The following is a 15,917-nucleotide window of genomic DNA, read 5'->3' on the forward strand; positions in this document are numbered from 1 at the left end:
AGGGGGTAAATTATCAAAATAAATAACTAAAATTTAAAGAAAGGAAAAAATACTGGACAAAGGCATTGTTTTGTTTTGTTTTTCCCACTTTGTAGCTGGAGATATAGCAATAGCTTGGAATATCAACAGCACTCAGAATAGTAGGGAAATCTTTTTACATCAATTTGCCATATTTATTTTTAGTATTAATAAGTTTATCTGTTTTTCCCTCCCACCACCCTTTCAAAAAAAAAAAAAAAGCTAATGGCTTTAACTTATGTTTCAAAATAGTATTCAGTACGAAACAAATTGAAGAATCCCTCAATACTTTTGTTGTTGTTGTTGGGACATCTTTATCATTCTGACTGTAGGCTGTGAAAAATATACAACATTTCAAACATGTCCAAAATTCAGAGAAGCCCTATGAGGTCACTGGCTGTTACTTTTTGTAGTTACTACTGAAGGAGAAGAAATAAGAACAGTAAATATAGTATGAGTCTTATCACAAAATAAAATTTAATAAGTTTTACGGAAGGGAATTAAATAAAATAAGTTACATCCACAGATTGCAAGGCTATGAAGCAAATTGCTGGAAAAATATCAAGCAGCAAGTTAAAAAGATGGTAGATGAAATAAATCTGATAAAACTTAGAACTAAGTCTATAGATTTTTAAAAAATACAACTGCCAAATTTAACAGTGGATTTTGTTGTAAGTTTGTGCTATAACAAATGTGCTTCTTTCTCCTCAATCTATTTTTTCTATTATTGGCAAAATATATATCTTTTATAATTTTTGTACTGTACAATATATGTTTCTGCTACATTATTTTTCTACTGCTAATGCAGATTAGAAATAACAACATAGATTTATTTTGGCAATAAAATGCTTTCATTTTAATAATGTCCCAGAAAATATTGTAAGGCATATGAAAAATAGTATGCAACAATATAGCGTTAATGATCCTGCATCTTTAAATACATCCCTTATGCACACAGAGTTCACACTGGGTTCAGTTAAAGATGTGTGAAGGTGGCAAGAAGAGCAAGAGTGGCCCGTACGTAAATACAGACATAGCCATTTGTTGAGAAATTTAAGTGTTCAAAACATAACCAAGAACACTTATACAAAGTATTGAAAAGCAAGAGGTCAGCCACTTTTAGTTCCTAGATAGTTCTCACTTTAACGCTGTATGATTTTCAAAGAGGAAGCATCAGTGTATTCTCCAAACACTCTAAATTCATCAGTAACATTTTCTGCCGTCTTTCCGCAAACATTTTATACACATCAAAAGAAACAAAGGAAAATTTCATGTGTAACTATTACTCCCCCAAACTCATTGCTATTCACTGTTATTTATACATGTTTCATGGCAACTGGTTACAGCCCTTAGTCAAGATTATCTGATGAAATATTTTCTAGTCCTCTCATAATGTCCCTTAATTGCATGAAGCATTAGGTATGAAATCATCCACAAGTAGAGAGAGAGAGTTGGTATATGAGGATGAAATTCATTTGAGAAAGTTCATTTTAACAAAAGAAGAAACCTTTGAAAAGCAAATTTTTTAATGCTGTAGCTCTGTCTGCCCATATAAAACGGTTTTACTATTTGACTAACTTGACTGCCTAAGTCAACAACTGAAAAGTTACCCTTGTTGTCTGACAACTATGGTATTGAGTGGTTTGATCATTATTATCATTTAAAAGAGGAGGACTGTCCTCTGCCATTACAGACACAGCTGGAGTAAGTAACTTAATAACAGTTACAGCATTAACAATATTTAAAAGTATGAGGAACTAATGAAAAAAATTTTATTCCATAATTTCCTATAACATTTTCATTCATAAAGTTATTCAAAGATGAGTTTTATATAATTAATAAAAGAACATGCAACACTGTCATAAAAGACAGAAATATAGGCAGAAATATAAAAGAAATAAGGGGTACATTCTCATTTATTTGAAACATTGATATGAAGTTTGTTCCAATGACATGGGTGTCCAAGATAATCTTACTTAGTAAATGGCTGTGTCTATAGGAGAAGTCAAGGATCAACAAAATTTGAATTTGCAAACCAGCTGCACTTAAACATCAAGTCTCTGAGTCTAGTCTCTATTAGACTTAGAGTTGGATGTTATAACAAGTTGCACACAAAAGCAATTTCCTGGCAGTCTGTTTGTTCCCTATGATTGCTAATTTATTAAATGTTTCCCTTGCCTCCTCATACATTGTGAACCAATTCAAAGAAAACCTCACTAACATGGAAGAAATGAAAGGGTGACGAGTGCATTTGGCAACAGTTTAAAATCTAAAGGGAAAGTGTATTTTAGTAATTTATGTATTTAGTTAGCTCTGCAGTAAGGTTAGCAGTAAGAGTAATAAATTTACTATTTATTGAAAAGTGTTTTTCTCTTTAAAGACATATTGTCTTCTCTAGAGAAGAGGTAGTATAAATATCAATATACTGGGCAATTTCTAGAGTGGGATTATGTTGTTTTTATTTTTTAGCAAATACCAAAATAAAATTGTATAACTAAGAAAACACACTAGCATGCAAATTAAGGTTGCCTAGAAACATTCTTAACTGACATCCTGGGTCTCAACATTTTATGATATGGTCATTCAAGGAGTGAACCTTGAATTTGCAAACCATCTTTTGGCATGATTTCCTTCTCTCCCTCCCTTTCACCGCACTAGCTTCCTATTATGAATTTTAAGGCCCCCACACAAAAGACAAGTTCAAGTATGCAGGTATGAAAAGAGGTTAACATTCCAAAAATACATTTTGCAAACGACAACAATAATAATTAAAGTAATTAACAAATTATTCAAAGGGAACATATAGTTTTCTCAGAATTTGTTTTATATTTAAAAAATTCATTTCGTTAAGAACTAAGTGCAATGACATATTGCCACATAATTAAGACTCTCTTATTAGGAAAAACTGTCAGTCTAAATTGTTAATTTCAATTTTCTTTCCAATAGAACCATATAAAGATAAGAGAGAATCATCAGTCATTTATAAACATTTCTAAGTGTTGCTTTAAATACTGGAGTAAACAAGATAACATTGTTGATTATAATACTGGAGTCACATTTTAGCCTTGAGAATTAACACCAGGATTGACAAATTGCATTCCTTTTTTTTCCAAGACTACATTTCCACAATGTCACATGAGTCTACACTGTTACATATTCACTGAATGAAATTACAGAATATGTAATTTATATATTCTGAAATTACATATTACTTAAATGACAGAATATGTGGTTTATACTACAAGTTAAAACAGCCTCAAAACAGTATTACTTGTTTCTCCTGCTTATCATTGCTATTTTTAAATGAAATCAGTTAAAAACAAAGTATTTGTGGAATCTGTATCTTCCAAAGGTGCTTGATGTGCTTGGCAAAAATAAAACTTTTCATTTAGTATATATCTGTATTTTAGTATCATTTACACAATAAACTCTAAGGCTTAAGAAAAAAAAGGAAAATGCATAAAATCCTTTATTCATTTGGAGAAGATAACTTAGTACAAAAGGAAGGGGAAAGAATATGCCCAATCAAAGTAAAAATTTAAATATATCCATCAAGAAAATATACATTATACCCTTTCCGAGATTGTTAGCTTTTGAATAAGAATGCAAAGCAAAACAAGTATGGACACTTGATGGTAAAGGAAAGACTGGTTTTTGTGCACAGATTGAATGGACCTCTCTTTTTATCAGCATGACATGGAAGACATAGAAACTAGGCTTTGAGAGGCCTTGAAAAACAAGATTTTTTTTAAAAGTTGGAAGAATATGGTAATCTAGGAAATATATGTAAATGCTGTTACAGTTACCTGCCATAAAATGTAAATATCTTAAAGTAGTTAAATGACCAGATTGCTAATGCTACTACAGAAAAAGCTGAACAGCTGTCTAGTCTAAGTTTATACACCTTGGTGCACTCTGCAATTAAATACTTTAATGCACACAAACAAGAAACCAGTAAAGCATATAGAAAAATGTTTTGGCTAATGTCTTCTTTCTCATGCAGATATGTGCTGTACATGTAATAAATATATCTGTTTGCTGGAAAATGCTCTTCTGTGCTCTAACAAAGTATTCAATAATGGCAGGTTATATGTGTATTAAAGTGCCTAATGGATAGAGCTCTTTTAAATGTCTTAACTGAAAGTTTTATAAGCTTCACTAGATGACAAAAGAACCTCACAAGCCAGTATCACATGTTAACTTTTAGAATTCACTGAGCCCACATTTTTTAATTGTATCAAATATTTGCGATAACTTACATAATTATAGGCATCCTCATTACTAGCTAAACATGTTCATAATGGGGTACACACAGTGAACAACAGGAGAGGGGGATGTGGGAGGTCATAATGAGGTTCAAGATGTATGTAACTAATCAGGAGTATGGAACTTATTTTCATGGTCAGGAAAATTGTTTAACTGATGCATGCTTTGAGAGTCTAAATATTGAAAGGCTTGGGTGGGGAGAAATAAGAAAACAGAAAACGAATTATTATTGTTTTCCAAAAAGTAGGCTTCATGACAATGTACTAGTAGAAAAGAATGTTTATGCCTGACCCTATGGAGGCTTTAGAAAAATGCACGCATTGTGGACTTTTAGAAACGAGAGTCTTTTCCCACAGACATTTGTGCATTGTATAAAAGGGTCAATTTCAATAATTTCTTGGATCATAGGGAATCTAAGGCTTCCTTGATCATATAAGACATAAGGTCACCGATTCTATAATTATAGCCTCTGGAGAGACTGTGAGACGTCTAGGGAAAGAGGAGTGTTCATTAGAAATAAGGCAGTTCAATCTTCAAATTCTTTATAATCCTCTGCAATAAAAATGTTAGAATTTTAGTGAACAAATCGATTCCGAATCTATGAGTTTACTTTTTTACTGCAAGCTTTTAAATTCATCATCTGTTGTCACAACTTTTCGATGAATCATTGTGTAGAAATACAGCTTTCAATATCAAAATTCAGTGTGTCTGTGTAAAACAAAAAATCCTTGATAATCATAGCATGATTACAGAGAATTTGGTGAAGGGCTAGAACATTCAGATATTCAAAGACAGAGACTGAGGGAAGCAATGGAAAGAGATTCAGTTGTGCTGGTGGGTAACACTGACCCCGTGTTTGTGGTAAGTGGGGTGGATGCAATCCCACCTGGAGATGTTCAGCCTCACACTCAGGAGGACCTGTGCCCATCCTCACCGCCTGACTGCAGATTCCTGGATGTATGTAGTTGTGCTCAGATTGATTAAAGGGGAAACAACACCCCATTTTCCATCTCACATAACCAGCTGTGATTGGGCTTCTCTTTAATATTCTCTCTCACTGCTAAAGAAATTGAGTTGTTTTTTGGTGTTTTTTTTTGCCAACTTCAAACAAGCTAACAGTTATGACTAAACAAAAAGCAAAACACTTTGAATACAACAGCTGTGCCAGGAAAGAAAGAAAAATATTAAAATCTGAGGAGACGGTATAATTTCTGCATTAATTTGAGATTTTTTGGCACTATCAATACATTTGGTAAGTTTGAAAAGCCATTGTGGCAACGTTAACATATATTAAAATGTTTATACATTCCAACTTTAAGTGTAAATTTAACTTCCAGCAAATAAATATCATAGCTGGTTTTGGCTTCTGTTGGTATTTTGATTTTTTTATTAATTGGTTTCTTTTTTTTTCTGATTTTTTAGTTGATTGCAACATGCTCAAGTAGACTTTCTAGTCGATTGCCCAAATTCCAACAGGAATTGGTTTATAAATTGGTTCCAACTGGAACTGGTCATTTGGAATTTCCAGCACGGGAAATTATTTTATATGTGCCTTGATAAGTACCCTAAATTACAAATTGATGTGTCTAAATCTAATGAAGAAAACAAAAGGTACTGTTATGTAAATGTTGCACTTAAAAATATCTATATGATTGGGCATCTAATATCCATCTAGACTTAAGGGCATAATGTACATTTTTTTTTTTGCCCCTTTTTGGCATCAATAACAGCAGCCCATAAACACAGTGAATACTGTGCTGTACTTGCCAAGTTAAGATGACTGGTTGTATCCTAGCAGTGCTATGGCAAATTATCAACAGATGAATTTTTTGTTTGTTTCTGTAGACTCAAAGCCTATGTCGAGAGTCATGGCTATATCCCCCAGGCGATCCTCGGTTCCTGTGAGGTTTGTAAGTGTCCTGGTAGGAGTCAGGATAATCTTCTTCCACAAGAGGGTAATGATCTCGGCTATGCTGGGAACTGGAAGACAAGCGGTTCCTACTCTTCCGAGCCCTTTCATTGTGGTAATTTTCATCAGAGGTCATTAGACTTCGTCTTTCAATTGGAGAGTTCTCTGTGGAGTGGTTGCTGTGCCTCATACGCTGACTCTAAAAATATCAGATGGTTCACTGGTTAAATCACATCAGCTTCCTTCAACTAGAACATGTACATGTATGCACAACATGTAGACTCTGTACCATAAGATGCTTTACATCCGACTTAATAAACAGTTTGATACACAAACAGTCTGCTCGAAATATCTGGTCTTATGTATTTGGGATACAACATGCAAAGATGCCAAAGTGCTGATAGTTTATGAATTTAATTACATAATGCTGCATAATTATGCTTCTTATTAAACATATAGAATTAAGAGTTAACTGCTGAATGGAACTTAGTGTATTTAGGAAGGCTTAATAATTCCACTTCTATTGCAAAAATGAGGATTATTTTACCACTGGGAAACAAGTTAAAGTTCAGAATAGCATCTGTTATTTTATTCCTCTCTTGAACTGATAAAATCTTTCTCCTCCTAAAGTCACACACTTCATCTTTATCTAGCTGAACGTTCCTTGTATCTTTTAAAAATATTATAATGAAATGATGATTTGTGCTGCCCATAAAATAATGTGTTTCTGCATCCTACATAAATGTAAGACTCAGCAAAGTTCTCTCCAAAGAAGTACACAGTAATTATGGAGCCAGCCAATTGATACATTTCCAATTCTTGCCTCCTCAACTGAAATGTGCTGCAAAAATAATCCTCAGATAGAAACTAAATTCCCCTATAACCATTAATTGAAATTAGTATCTTCAGACACTTAGCTGAGCACTCAGGAAACGCTATCAACATTTTTCTTCAAATGATGGGAAAACACGTGTCACAGCTGTGTCTGCTTAGGTAGGTCTCCGCAGTTCAGAAACAGGATCCTGATGACACCACAGACCCAGATACATTTCCTGTCAAGGACACTCCCCTTCACGCAGCAGGAAATTCAGTCAACAGCCATAGCTTGAGTCTTTAACTCCCACCAGGAGTCTAACAACTAAATGCCCATGGTTACCAAGAGAATTAGGCCGCAGGATAAAGGGTACCACATTAACTCAAGTGACACGGGGAGAACAACTCGAGGTGGATGTCTTAGAGGCGATAAGTCAAGAGTGTTATTTTCATAAACAGATTGGAACATTTCATTCCCACCTACATTACAGAAGCGTATTGCTAAATCCATTTCTCATTCCACAGTGTACAATTTGGAGCCAACCCGAACTAGTCAGTGGAAAAGCCACACTCAGATCAGCATGCAGCCAGTGAAGCCAGATGAGTCCTGGTGACCACACATGTATTGCGTATTACAATAGCAAGTTCAATTCCAGACTCAAAAGCCATTCACTTATATGGCAGTTTTTTACTCACCAAGATGCAATTTTGTAAAAGAGTAATATAATTGTAATCACATTTCACAGTGCTATTTATTGCAGAGCGAACGCGACATGATCTACAATCATGACTATCATTATCACTCATTAATACAAAACTAGGCGCGATGCAAGAGGGCTCGACTGACTACGCGTTACTCAGTCAGCTGGGGGTTTGGCCACATTCCAGCAGCTGCTTGGTAAATGGTAATTATAATTGATGGAGGAAGGCGAGATTCACGTGGTATCGTAGTGCCTCTGGCTCCCCACATCCAGCTCTGAGGGCAGCACTAGCACAGCAGGAGAGAGGGCCTCAGCCTCCTGCACTCACCTCAGCTTCCCTAGAGCACACCTGAAGTAGCCGCTGACCAAGGTGGGCCCCCACCCAGCCCTGAAAACTCAGGGATCTGAACACAGTTTCCAAACAGGGTGACTCAACTCGTGTGCACATTCTGTTTGGGAAAGCTAGGGGGCCGGCCCAGCGGCCTGTGGGGCAGGATGAGGTAAGGCAGCCAGTGGGTCATCTGTCCCACCTGTCTTACGTAGCTGGCCATGCGCCTGACAGTGCCACCGTTGTGTAATCCTTAAGAAGTGATGTGAGCGGTAACAGATAATTGCATAGTAGGTAGTAAATTTCTTAGCAGGGTTTAAACATAGGAGGGATTGATTTATCTAAGTAAAAGCCATTATAAATTAACAGAGAGCAAAGTTCTAAGGAAAAGGCCACTCTCTGGGTCACCTCGTCTAGGGTAGATCACAATTAGGTAATACTTCAGATTTTTAGTAATGCACATGTTTCTGTCTTCAGATTAAGGACAATCCCAGTCTCCATCTCAGTCAAGTCTCCTATACAATCATACATGTAACGTTGTAAAAGCATGAGTGAAAAGTGACGCTACCTGTAACCCAGAAATCGCTGTGGGGTACGGTGAGAGTGCTGTGGAGCCCAGGTTCCTTCCAAGCAGCGGGGTCATGGGGGTGCTGCTGGTCGTGTGGGTGGCACGCCAGTACGCCTCCAGGTACTCCCCCAGATGCTCACACGCATCCTCCAGCTGATTTTCATCCAAGATAACATCAAACATTTCCTGCAGATGACAAGAAAAACCCATGTCATTCATACATTACGTTTTAGGCAATGAAACCTAAAATTCCACTTCATGCAGATAATATCGTTTCTAATTTCTAGTAGCAAATATTAAATTTGAGGGGCTGTAATGGCAGTTCCTAAAGTTAAAGTCAAGTGAAGAGCTGCACAGTTAACCATGTACAAATCTGGACATTGACATAAAAATGGGAAAGCTCATTAAATATTTGGATTTTTAGAAAAGAAAGATGAGGTACATGTGAAAGTGTCCTAAGCAGAATATAGTGAAAATATACATGTATTCATATCTTTACCCATATATTCCTATGGAATAACACTTACTGAATACACCCTTTTATATATTATATAAAAGTTCTGAATTATACTTACTTCAGAATATGAGAGAAGCAAGTTAATGGCACTGAAAGAGGAGTTACAAAAATGTTTTGGGCAATGACTGTATCATTGGAATAAATATTTCATTTCCCAAAGTAACTGTGTTAGAAGAAATAACATTTACTTAGATAATTTTTAGAATGTTTGTGAAAATGATGTTATCTGTCTCATGATAAAACAATACAGAAAGTTTAGGATTAGTAGTAGAAAACCAAATTACAGAGATTTCTGCTACCAGAAGATCACCGTGTGAAATGGTTAAAAAAGAACAAGGACTAGGAGTATTTGATAGCACTTGTGGTGGGAGGTGGGGGTGGAGGGTTCACACAAGAAGTATCTGGTGTCCATGTTTCTGTCAGTAAGAACTTTCTCCAACACCTATCCTATAATCAGGAGTTGTTCTTTTGCCCCAAAGGAGCAGAGTGGCCCCTCTGTCAATGCAGTGTGGTCGGGAACACAGACAGAATAATATACCTGGGACACAGATTCCCTGGAGGGACAGTCAGAAGATTGTGGCACCTCATAAAGAGAAAAGCCATTTCACAGGTAAATGAAAGCACACCCCCGACTTCCAGCAGCTGAATCCACATCTTCCCTCTTGCACCACTTCTGCTGTCACCCACCTGCTCTTACAAGCTCACTTTACCAAAATAAGGAGCTTCCACTAATGAATCAAATACAGGGTTACCGCCATCAGCACTGATGCTGCAGGTGGATTGTAGGTTTATAGCAACTAGATGACTCCGAGTCGGTGGAGGGTCAGCTGACTCACTCTCATCAGTGTGAGGGCTCCCTGAAGCAGGAGTCACCATGGAAACCATCTCTCTCCCAGCGTTTAGTTTTTGAATGTTTTCATTACATTGATCTTTACTGAACATTTTGACCCTAATTTGCGAAGCAGTTTGCAAGTCCCTGAAGCAGTGAGAAATGTTTAGGAACTAGGAAAAGAATAAGGTGGTTTCAGTCTAAACCGACTGGTGCTTGAGAAGACTCAGCCAGTTCCACTCACGGGGAAACCTTTCCCCAACAGGAACATTTATTCATAGATTTCAGATGGGTTTTTGCATATTTTATTCATTCATAAAATATTTACTTGGTATCTATTCTGTGCTAGGCGTTGCAGGTATACTGTGGCAAAGAAAACGGACATGATCCCTATGCTCAAGAAGCATGCAGTCCGGTGGGAGAGACGAGTATTACAATCCATAACACTCTATGTCACACCGGCACTTGAATTCAGAACAACAGAGACTGAGCCAGTTAACATTCAGAGCTGCAGCTTAAAGTTCTGGATTTAGAAGGAGGCCCAGAGAGACATGTGAAAGTTGAACTTAGGAGTGAGGGGAAATTATGAGTAAGTCAAACAATTCTATCTGTAGAGGGAAGAGAATGAAACAGAAAAAGAGAAGCACAGAGACCACATGGCCCAGGAGAGAATGGGAAAACAGCTAGTTCCTACATATATCCTTACAATAAAATCCTCTTTTCCACTAACGCAAATCAAGGGAGTGTCTGTCTCTGGCAATCAAAAGCCCCTGCCCCCATCAATGTAAACCACTGATGGTTATAAATATAGAATCTGAGAAATGTCCCTAGTGCTCTGATATAAACATTGTATTCTCTGATTTCTCAAGTTAACATTGCAGTACTAACATGAGCAGAACAAGAACAGCCCCATCCCAAAGTGCGCACACAACTCAGACAGAGGACACTGAAAGAAGAAAGAGGAAACTGGGTAACAAAGGACCACTCTGTGTCACTCCAGGCTAAACTCGTTCATAAACCCTAGGCTCTATTTGATCTGGAGTCTGCTGTTTACATAATGCTATTTATGTTAACTATGTTATTCAGTCACATGGGTCTCATTCTATAATGTGGGATCTCAACAATGTATAGTCTCAACAAGTCATTTTCTTGCTTTCGTGAAGCCTCAAGTTAATGAACCCTCCGGGGGAACTTGCAGTGAGAGTTCTGGCTATCACAGCCAGGACTGTAAAGCCCAGAGAGGGCAAAACCAGGTAAGCAGCCCCCATTGCAAAATGTTATTTGAATGAGATTTCTATCTATGTGGCTGTTCCAAATGTCACATTGTCATGGCTGCAGGCACAAACATATACTTGATTACAAGTAAGGTTAATAAAGTACTTCTTTTTGTCAATGAATAGAATTTGTATATATCGGTACATGGCTGTTTGCTAAAGCCCCAATCATTTCTAGAAAACTATGCTTCTGTGTTGCAAAAAAGACAGCTATATGATGGAAGATGATTTGAAATTGCTTTTAGGCTTTCAAAAGCACAGAGCAAAGCAAATTTCAGCTTCTGAATGAATACTGACATATGCGGCTTATTTCCAAGTAAGAAGAATCTAACAGCCTAGATATCTGTGACAATTTTTCTTTTCAACTGTTCAGGAAATAACACCGCTGATTAGACCAGAGTGTTAGAAAGTGAGGATAGGGAGGAAAAATAATTTTTTTTAATTATACAAAAAGAAATTAAAAGAAAAGCAGGCCGATGAATTATGCAAGCCGGATTTGCCAATTTTTCATAAATTTAAAGGTTCAAGCACAGTTAGCTGCTTACTGTGCAATACATGAGGTCTACAGCGTGGGATATGAGATTCAAAGAGCTATCTAATCAGCAGAAGAGGGTGTGGGTAATGGGACAGTCACAGGCGGTGAGCAGTTACCCACTCAAAGATACCATGCCCTTGGGACAGCCGGAGGTAAGGGTAACACTGAGCTGTTTCCAAAGCACCAACACAGCACACGCCTCTGACATTCTGCAGTGCGATATTTTCTTCAGCCGAGGTGGGCAGAAATAATGTGGCTGCCAAAGTAAATAAGTAGTGAACAGAGGAGTCAAAACAAACCACCAGAAAGCCAGGCACTGTAGGTCCCCTTTCTGGATAAGCTCTTGCAGGAGAATGTAAAACTAAAGTGTTAGAAATAACAAGAGTGAAAAACATGCGTCTAGCTTATCCCGTGGTGCAGAGAATGAAAATGACAGAGAAGAAAGGAAAAGATTGAAGCTGAATAAAATGGTAATGAAGAAAATCTGCAATAGCTTTTTAAAAAATTTTAACTGTTTAAAGAACTCTCTGTTTCTTAATTTGTAGAATATCACAAACTTTCCAAAGGAAGGCACTTGAATCAGAGCAACCAACCATTCTGGTCCACCCGGGACTGAGTGGTTCTGGGTACTTGGGACTATGCGTGCCGAAATCTGGGTAACTGGGGAGAATGGGAGCGTTTGGTCACGCTGGTTTTTAGAAAGATGGAGCACTTTTCAGTTCCTACATTGACAATTGGAATGGGTCCCATTTACTTCTTTTACAGTCTTTTGGAAGGGAAGATAGAGAGAGGAAGTGGGTAAGTCTTTTTTCTTTATGACTGTGAAATACATACTTTCTAGCATAGAAGGAGAATCTCATTAAACAAACATGATTTCTAATATGTTTTATCTAGAATTGGCTATTGAACATTCAGAAAAAACTTTTTGATTAGTTTTTTTGGGGGGTAATTAAGTTTGTTTGTTTGGTTAAATGGAGGTACTGGGGACTGAACCCAGGACCTCATGCATGCTAAGCATGTACTCTGCCACTGAGCTTTACCCTCCCCTCCTTTTTTCAATTAGTTTTTTTTTTGCTATTGAAAATTTTTAACAAAAAGTTGATAAAACTTAGAAATTAATTTAGCAGTTTAATCTTAACTTTTTTTTTTAAGTTGGTGCATTACTGAGTATTAGCTAGCCAGGAGATTAAATATATACAAACTCTCCCATGGTATATGCATTATTTTACATTTATTCATTGTGCAGAGATAAAACCTTATGTAGTTCATCTTTCTTATTTCTAAGTGGAAAAAAGAGAATCGGGTTGGGCATACTTTTACTTCTTTGTTAACAGAATAAAGAGATCCTAAATCTGCCACCATCAAAAAAAATGACTGGCAAGTACCGTTCAGTAAAATAAAATGGCTGAATGGCAAATACACAATGCTAATTATACAATGACCAGCCAATGTTTCTTTCATATCAGAATTGCATTCTTTATATTATTAAAGCTTTTGAATTCCTGAGTACTCAACTTACTGGTCAACTAGTGATAGGAAAGTCTAAGTTAAAGGGATTCTGAAAGATGTATGAGGTCTTACGAGGCTAAAGGAAAGCCTACCAATAACACGGGGCTCTAGCAGTTAGTCTCAGGCACAGTTTCCACTTTAATGAGCCCAAAGGGGAAGACAATCAGAATTCCTGCCACTGATCGGTGGGGAAAACATGAAGGCAAAGAATACAGTGATTGTGATCCCTTCTAGTTCCTCTTCTTTAATGATCTGTGACTCTCATCATGAACCCAACCACATTTTCCTCCCCACACTCATCCAACAGGTCCATTCTTATTCTTCAAAGAGTATAAAAACATCTACCAGTGTTACTGTCTGTAGAAAAGGCATCCAGTGTTTTCGTTAAGTCCAAATTAATCCAATGCTTTACACCATAGTATTGGAGAGAGAACTATCCCTGACTCCGTATATCCAAGTTGGGTGGCTGAAATTCCTGCAACAAGAGTAGTCTCCTTGGGACTGAGAGAAACTAGATCCCATATGGCCTCGTTTCATGAAGGAATCATCTGAAATTGATCAGTATCTTTTTCAAAAGTAATGTTATGAATTAAACCACAAACATCCAGAGTCTCTGTAATAATGAATGCACCAGTAGGGATGGCACTTCAGAAAGGTGGGTGAATCCACATGATTCTAAATAATTTAAATAAAATTACTGGAAAGGGGCAGTGGAAAATTACTACTGTGACAGCAGTACTACTGTGATAGGACATTGGGCACGATCTTTCACTTCAGAGTTCCTGTGTTTAATAGAATAAATCTGAGCCCATTCAGCAACAGAAAATGAAGACAAATCATAGAAGAGATAGAAGAGAAGGATTACGGTTACTGTAATGTTAGAGGTTTGCAAGACTCTGGAGGAGATGTGTTCCCCTCTTGCCGAGAGAGTGATCAATGTCGTTTTACATGCACAGAAAAATTACAAAGAGCCAGGGTTAGCTTTTGGTAACACAAGTCAGCTTGTAACTAAGTAGGATTAAAGGATTACATTTCATTTATACATTCAATTGTCTGCCTATCTGCTCTTCTCGCCATGCATTATGTAGCTCTCATTGCTTTAGAACTGGGGCAATTTGAACTTTGTGCTTCTTAAAATGTACTATTTTCAACTTCTCTGAAAAGGAAAAGGGTACCAATACCTGGTAGAAGCAAAATGAAATCCAATTCTATAGTGTACAGATGTATATTCCAAATGCAAATTCAGGCAATTCATATAAAAATACATATATGAAATGAGCTTGTGGGTCCTAGTCTCACAGGCCCCTTTTCTGTCTGCATCCCACCTTTTCTTCTGTGAATCCAGAGCAGGCCCAATGCCCAATGAAGGAAAGCCCTCCCTCTTCCAGAGTAGAACTGTTCCATAGCCCATCCTCCCAGCTCATCCTTCTGTCTGTAGCTGATTAAAAATGGCCACAGGTTCTTTACCACTCCCTGCATCCATACAGATGGAGGGTTTATGTCCCCTCTCCTTGAATCTGAGGCTCTGTGACTCCTCTGACTAGCAGAATGCTATGGAAGTGCTGTTGTGCCAATATCTAAGCCCAGTTTAAGGGATTGAAATACTTGCTCTTGGAGCTCTGGGTGCTACCATGTAGGAAACCTGTATTCCTGTTGGAGAGATCATGTGGAAAGGCCCTGAGACCACGAGGAGAGGGAGAGAAATTGGCTGAGCCAAGGTTTCTGGCCATCCCTGCTAAGGAACCAGTTCAGCCACCAGCTGAATACCACCAAGTGCTGGTTGCTTAAAGTCACTAGTTTGGGGTAGTCTGTTGCGCAGGAATAGATAACCGGAAATTTGTCCTAGAACAAAGATGACAACTTCGGTGAGCTGGCTACATTGGGACTGCCCCCTGCTTCTATAAACAAAGTCTGGCTGGAACACTTGCATTCATTTACATACTGTGTACGGCTGCTTTCCTGCTACCAAGGCAGAGTTGAGTAGTTTTGTGAGTAAGAACACATGGCCCACAAAGCCTAAAATATTTACTGTCTCGCCCTTCACTGAAAAAGTTTGCCGACCCCATTCTTAGAAGAAGCCTTACCCATGAACCCATGATTCTCTCTACAGGAGGAAACAGAATAACCTGTCTGTTGCCATTCACTCTCTAAAGTCTTGCTAGACAAGAAGACAGAGATCTTTGTCTGACTCTGGCGAAGGCGTATGACTGTTGGAAAGCCAGTTCACCTCTCTTGGTCTCAGTTCCCTCATTTGTAAAATGATCAGTCTTTCCTTAGAATTGTTCCATGGAACACTAGATCCATAGGATGCTCTGTGGAAAATGGTTCTATAGTCAAAATACAGGGGAAGCACTGTACACTACCCATCCTAATGGAGATATAAAATGCTCATTAGCATACTAAGGCCTTTGTGGTCAAGAAACCAGTCTACATATGTTTACTTAGGTGTTTTCTCAAACATTTGTGGTATCAGAGTGCATTCCCCATAACACTTGCTGATGTCACATACTGGGAAGAATACATAGGGTGGTATCTGAGGTCCCTTTTTGCTTCAACAGTCCCTGAGTTCATTTTTTCGCCTACAGAGAGTTTACTTTTTTCAATACTCTTTTAGACTTCCCTTTCTAAAGACTGCTGCCTTTAATTTCTT

The 15,917-nt window shown here is 37.6% G+C and overlaps 1 protein-coding gene across 5 annotated transcripts in view; it reads right to left on the minus strand.

Annotated features, from left to right (window-relative positions):
* Positions 1-216: 216 nt before the first annotated feature.
* CACNB4 (calcium voltage-gated channel auxiliary subunit beta 4) overlaps positions 217-15,917 on the minus strand; it is a 221,513-nt gene continuing 205,812 nt past the window's right edge. For all 5 annotated transcript variants that reach the window (XM_031451401.2, XM_031451398.2, XM_010985625.3 and 2 more), the window contains 2 exons: positions 8,604-8,789; positions 217-6,392 (listed from right to left, as the gene is read on the minus strand). In XM_031451401.2, the coding sequence (XP_031307261.1) occupies positions 6,132-6,392; positions 8,604-8,789 (447 nt within the window). In that variant the 3' untranslated portion in view covers positions 217-6,131. The remainder of the gene's footprint in view (positions 6,393-8,603; positions 8,790-15,917) is intronic.

The sequence above is a fragment of the Camelus dromedarius genome, chromosome 4, assembly GCF_036321535.1.
Source record: "Camelus dromedarius isolate mCamDro1 chromosome 4, mCamDro1.pat, whole genome shotgun sequence".
Lineage (NCBI taxonomy): Eukaryota > Metazoa > Chordata > Mammalia > Artiodactyla > Camelidae > Camelus > Camelus dromedarius.